This window comes from Oreochromis niloticus, unplaced genomic scaffold, assembly GCF_001858045.2.
Source record: "Oreochromis niloticus isolate F11D_XX unplaced genomic scaffold, O_niloticus_UMD_NMBU tig00001669_pilon, whole genome shotgun sequence".
Taxonomy (NCBI): Eukaryota; Metazoa; Chordata; class Actinopteri; order Cichliformes; family Cichlidae; genus Oreochromis; species Oreochromis niloticus.
In genome coordinates, this window is record NW_020327445.1 from 172,501 (window position 1) to 179,255 (window position 6,755).

General features: G+C 36.3%; 1 protein-coding gene across 1 annotated transcript; it reads right to left on the reverse strand.

The window, feature by feature from the left end:
* Window positions 1-4,031: 4,031 nt before the first annotated feature.
* Window positions 4,032-5,888, reverse strand: LOC100692036 (GTPase IMAP family member 7-like). The gene is made up of 2 exons (XM_003458990.2): window positions 5,811-5,888; window positions 4,032-5,125 (listed from the first exon to the last, which is right to left on the reverse strand). Exons 1-2 carry the CDS (start codon window positions 5,827-5,829, stop codon window positions 4,230-4,232), a joined length of 915 nt encoding a protein of 304 aa, XP_003459038.1. The 5' UTR covers window positions 5,830-5,888; the 3' UTR covers window positions 4,032-4,229.
* Between the last annotated feature and the right edge of the window lie 867 nt (window positions 5,889-6,755).

A 6,755-nucleotide genomic window follows, 5' to 3' on the forward strand; every position in this document is an offset into this window, starting at 1 on the left:
GAATTCGGGACAGATGTAAACCCTGTTGTTTTGGGGTGTTTTTTTTTTTTGCAAATTTGCATTATAATATTTATTTTTGTTTTTCCCGCAGTATATAAAAATTGGTGTATCTCAAAAATAAAAATATGAAGACACTCAAAATAAATTTCCTGTGGCTGGAAACTATTTGTGCAACTTTTTTTTTGCATTTCCAGTTTTGAGGGATAAACCTCTGAAATTTCTCTAACTAGAAATATGTGTTTAAAAAAACAATTTTCTTGTTTTTTTCAAGTTTCCAGGAATCCACCTGTTCATCATTTCAAGCAAAAAGGATTCTCTGGAACATTTTGTTACTGGGTACTCACCTGGACCTCTACGACCACCTCCCCCCGACATCGGCTTCCACCTGTAAAACCAGTAAGACACCAGAAGTTAATACTCATACTTACCTGACCAAGGGCAACCATGTTTCTGACATTTTCTCTCTCTTTGTTTGAGTGACACTGATCTCCACCGCCTGAGCCACAACCCACTCCCTGAGTTCCCCGTAGCTTCCACTTTTCTGACTCCCTTCATAGCTCACAGCACTGGTTTGACTTCATAGTTCACACTGCTTGCCAGTCTAAGCCTTAAAACCACTGTTTGTAAATAAAGTTTTGTTATCATGTCTAAACCAGTGCCTTTGTCTGTGTCTGCATTTGGGTCCATCCAATCTGTCCACCCCACTGTAACAAGGCTGTTAGGGTCCTGTGGACCTCGTAAAGTTCTAGGTATTCGAGTATCCATGTGTGAGGTATTGAGTTACAGGCTTTCTTGTTTGTTTTGTCATACAGCTTGATCCTTTTATCTTTTAAACTACTTCACAGTGATAACACAAAAACAGTGGCAGGAGGTCACACACAAGAGAATTGAAAAAGACACATATTTTGGAAAGTCACTTCCTACTTAGCATTTAGTGTCCAAGTACGAAACAAAGGGATGCATAATTTATCTATAGTGATGAATAACATGTGTGTGGGGGGAGGCCTTCAGATAAATAGAAAAAGAAATTGGAACTAGAACTAACAATACTAAATTATCCAGAGTTAATTGTTGGGTCTGTGTTTCCACAAGCCCCGCTGGTTCAGAAACTTATTCTCGTTAACGACAAAAACAAGACGAACATCTTTTACTTGCTAGCAAGGGAGGCCCCGGCCAGTGTCTCAGAAAGCACTCTGAATCCTACCGCAAAATGACCCCTACGACGGCCTCCGCTTGCTGCCTTTTATAGGGAAAACAGTTCACACAATACACATCACAGCAAAGCATCACCCACCATAAAACCCCCCAAATGGTTCTAAGACAAGGCGCTATGTGTGTGTATGTGTAAACATCTGTATGCATGTGAGAATGTGTGTGTGTGTGTGTGGCCTCCTGCTGACCAAAAGGGTCATAAAAGCAGGATGCAACATCACAAGAAACAGATCTTCCAGATAGAATGTATCTGCAATAAAAGCTTCTCCAGCCAGTTGTCAGAGACAAAGGAATGTTTTGATCCTATAGATTCAACTCACACCTTACAAATTTAAGAAGCATAATGACAACATTCAACAATTAGACTTAACATCAATAAAAAGCAAAAAGAGGGAAAACATTATGTGGCACTGTGACACTTTTCTACTCAAGTGCTCAAAGTGCTTTATACAACATGTATCATTCACTCAAGCACTTTTGTTTAAATGCTTAAACGCTTTCTGCATCTGCGTCCAAATCTAGTAAATGCATCGGGCGCAGCTTTGGGTTTAGTATCTTGCACAAAACTACTTTGGTAATTTTTGCCCAGTCTTTATGGTAATCCTCCGATTATTAGATGACCTGCTCTTCCTTCTGAGGTATAGCCACCTCAAACCCCTGAGACCAAAAACATTCAAAACAGAGTAAATTCTCTGATCGGTCGAATAAATGCATTTAGAATGGTGTCTTTGCCACGATTTTTATATCTTTTTCAAAACCTTCCTATTTATTTGCCACTTAAATTTTTTAAGCAACTTGATTCATTGATTCTTTCATTAATTTGGGCAGGAAAACCCCCTCGAATATCCATGGCTCATCTTCAAAAAAATATTTCCTGCGGGGGATTAGGTCTACCTGTGTTTAGACATTAATACTGGGCAGCAAATTCAAGAGATCTATTGCACTGGCAGTGGGGTTCGCCTACTGATTATTGTCATGACAAGCTTCCGATCTGGCTCCAGGTAGAGGCAGCAACAGTATCTGAAGCCTCATTACCGGTCTTATTGTTTTCTAACACGGGTTCTTTTAATAATTCGCTCAGTCATAATTTTGTTGTTAAACACTCCTTAAAGATATTAAGTCAAATTAGGAAATCTCTTAAACTACCTGACTTTTCAGTAAGAATGCCAATAATACATAACTATTTGTTTAAACCAGGTAAAATGGATAGGGTGTTTTTAGAATGGGGGGGGAGGGATTGAAATGCATTGAGGACTTATATATAGATGACAAATTTATGTCTTTCCTTCAACTTCAAGAAAAGTTTCATTTACCTCAATCACATTTTTTTCGTTATCTTCAAATAAGGAATTTTGTTCAACAAAACTTTTCAGACTTTCCACTGAAGCCACGAAGTCATACCTACTTTGATATAATTTGGGAAGCAGATTTTAAACATTTGATATCTCAGTTTGTTAAGTGCTTTACAATCTCAGTTGATTCCGATCTAATTAAGAAAACATGGGCTGAAGACCTCGGTGTCCCTCTGTCTGAAAACTAATGGTCAAATTGTTTCTCCAATATTCAGAAAAGCTCAATAAATGCCAGATATAAACTAATCCAGTTTAAAGTCATTCACAGATTACACTTTTCTAAACTTAAACTTAACCGGATCTATAATTCTGTATCCCCCTTATGTGATAGATGTAATATTGGTGAAGGTTCCCTTGCACATCTATTTTGGCATTGCCCTGTCTTGAAAGCTTTTTGGAACCAGATTTTTATGTGGTTTTCAAACCAATTTAGGAAAAAAGTACCACTTGATGGTACACTGGCTATACTTGGATCATTTGCATCAGTCGAATCTTTTTATTTTCACAAAAACAGATAATTACAATGGGTATGCTGGCTGCAAAGAAACTTATTCTTTTACAGTGGCGGTCTTCTTCGGACCCGTGTTTTAACAGGCGGCTTAATGAGATGGTGTCTGTGGCCAGGGTGGAACAGATAAGATTTGATAGAAAGGGGAAACTGGCGAATTTTTGTATGATTTGGCAACCATTTCTAGAATTCTTAAAAATTAACTGATCATAATTGATGCCTCACACTCCGCGTGAATTTTCTTAGTTTATTTTACTCTTTATTTAGTTAATATTGCTATATTTTTTTCTTCTTTTTTTCCTTTTCTTTTTTCTTTTCATGCTTATAAGTTCACAAATGCTAAAGGCACTAATTGTTCTCGGTGGATTTTGTATAAACATGTTGTGTTTACTTTAAATGCAACAATAAAATTATATACAATGAAAAAAAAACAGAGTAAATTCCGGGGATGGGATAGAAAAACTTGATGAAATGAGAAAAACTGAGGAAAGAGGAAAAGTTGATTATACAGGTGAAATTAAGAGACAGGACAGACTCAAGCAAAATATGTAAGATAAGTTTAGGAGAAAGTATATCACCTGGAGACAAGATGGGAAACATGAGGAAATTAGAAAATTGAATAGTTCAGAAAATGGGGCTGTGGGCTGTGGCTATGTCACCACAAATTAAAAAAATAGTAAGGAAATGAAGTTAGTTTTGTAAGAATAAAAATTAAGGCAAAATAAAAGTCAGGTGCAGATTATAATTTCGCAGCTTTATGTTCAATAACATACAGAAAAATTGACAGGATACATGAACCCAAATTTTACTTTGGATTGATTAAAATTTTATTTATTTCCCATAAAACGGTTAAATGAAAATGATAAATAATTCAACAAATCAATTACATTGCCTTTGCTATATATGTTCTATTTTTCAAATGAAACACAAGACACATGCTTTATATAGACTTTCATTAATGTTCAATGAGAAAGAATTAGGAATACCAAATATAAATGCTACTAAAATCAACAGAAAGCAATCACCTGCTAAAGATGATACATTCCGAGGAAAGGCAGAAAATACACACTCTTAATATGATTTTCTTATCTGTCTGCAATGTTTTAGCTTTAATAATCTTCAGCTAATAGTACAATTGTACAATAATAAACAGATTACTACTGTGTAATGCATGCCCTCTTTGCCTTTTTTCCTGTTGCCCTAGCTACTCCCACAAGAAACCCCACAGGAGTTCCCACCAGAGCTCCAGCTGCAGCCACCACAGCAGCTACTGCAGCTACAGGAGCAGCTGCAACACCACCTCCAACACCTGCTCCACCAGCAGCACACTCCAAAACATCTTCAATGAATGAATTCTCTCTTTCTGCCTGTTCTTCTGCTTGGTCAGCATCCATCTCTGGACTTTCACTGTAAATTTGCTCAATTTTTTTTTCTTTGGCGTGCTGAGCCTGTTTGAACATGTCATTGGTGTAGAAGTTTCTTCCATTTCTCTGAACCATTCCATTGATCTTCTTCAGCAGCTCACGAACCTGAGATGGATCCTTGTCTTTGTTGTCAAAAACATGATATCCTCCATGGCACTGACTGATGAATTCATTGATATATTCATTTTGACAAATTAAATCTTCTATGGTTACGCCATCATCCTTCAGCTGGTCTCCACAGGTGAACAAGGCAATAGTATATTTTTGTGCTTCTTCTCCAAACACTTTCTTAATGATTTCCACTGTTTCCTTTTCTTCTTCTGTGAATCTGTCCAGTTTGATCACAACCAGGAACACATGGGGACCAGGAGCAGCAAAAGAGATGCATTTAGCAATCTCCTCAACCAGCTCGCTAAGTGTCTTTATGGTGTCAAACAGGCCCGGACTATCAATTATGGCCAGTTTCTGGCCATCAAACTGAGTTCTTTGCTTCTGACATTTTGTTGTCACTGAAGAGAAAGAACGCTTAGACTCAAACCATTTTTCTCCCAAAATGGTATTTCCTACTGCACTCTTGCCAACTCCAGTTTTCCCAACAAGCACAATTCTGATGTGTGGTTTCTCTGAGCCTGTGGGAGACAAACAAAGAAGTGAAAGTATTGCAATAAACAATTACACTAAAAACACAAAACAACAACAACAACAAAAACAAAGCTTGAAGTTCCTTTCATAAGAAAAAAAACCCATCCTAAATGAGAACCAAAGAGAAATAGATTTCTTAAAAGTAACCACAGATCATGTGAAAAACAAATATTAAAGAAAAATAAAAAAGAGATAACTGAAGATTTATTTAGACAGATAGAGGTCCAATAAAATATTAAAAATTCATAAAAGGTATCAAAGTAATAATTAAATTCTTTTTTAATTTTTAGAATAACTATGTAATCCAATAATTCAGTAATATGTGTCTTGAGGGTTCAGTTTAAGACATACAGTACATCACAGGTCCTTCATGGACAGAAACAGTTACTCTTTAAAAGTTCAAAATCAATTTAAAACAGGCAGCCAGTGCAAATTTCCCTGTAATGTGATAGTGTGCTCATATTTTTTGATGCCAGTTACAGTCTGGCAAGAATGATTCTGGAGATCTGTCTTATACAACATGAATAATTTAGAAAAACAGAGATGCAAACAAAAAACAATTAAAGTTTTACTTCTTGACTTGAAATCTTAATCCGAAGCTGGAATAAATTGTAAACACAAAGTGTGCTCCGTTTTTCATTTAAAATAGAAGAAAGTTTTAAATGTACTTACGAAGCTGTAAATAGGCCATGTTTGTCTTTTACAGGATGCCGATGGGTTGTTGCTGATGCCTTGAATATTTTCGTCTTCTTCTCAACTCTTTTATGATTCACCTGAACTCTTCTCCCTTTATATCTGTCATGAAAACATAATTTTAAATACTGCATTACTATAATCAAATCCATGCAAATACCTGAGGGCGCTGGCCGACTGAGAATACTGCATTCATTCAATATTTCATTCTATCTAAAAGTTTTTTTTTTTCTGTTAAGGTCCGGTTACAGATAGAAAGCAAAAAAAAACAAACAAACTATGTGTGAAACTGTGCTCAAGTTCTCTGCTTGTCTGTGTGTTTTAATGTGCAAGTTTGAATTTTGACCAGATTTTTTCTTCCTTTCAGCTGATTGTCGAAGTGTGACTCACAGCACTGGTCCCAGGTCGACTCTAACTTTGTGTTTAAGTAATACTAAAGTAACAATTCTATTTCTGATCATTGGTATACCACAACTTAATCCTTTCAACAGCTATTGAAAGTTAAGGGACCTAGCTTGTATGATCATTTTGTATATATAGCGCTGTTGCCATCTTCCATCTTCAAAATGTATTACCCTTCCAGGATCTGAACCACAGTAAAGTGCCACGCCAACAGCCAAAGCCATCTGTTCTCTGATTGGGCTGTTAAATTTGTGACTGACATGACATTGACCAATGAACTGAACGGAAGAAAAATAGGGTCAAAATTACTTGAAATTGAAACTCACCCACAAGTTGGGAGGGAACTTGAGCGCAAAATTAACCATGCCAACTTGGTGGCTGGTTATGGACAAAAGACAAGAGTCATTAAAAGGTGTATTCCTGTAATGGCATATAGTTTTGAGAGGTCCAATAAAACACACTCCTAAAAATAAACTGCAGATTAAAGTAAAAAAAGTAATAATAAAAAATAATTAAACCCTA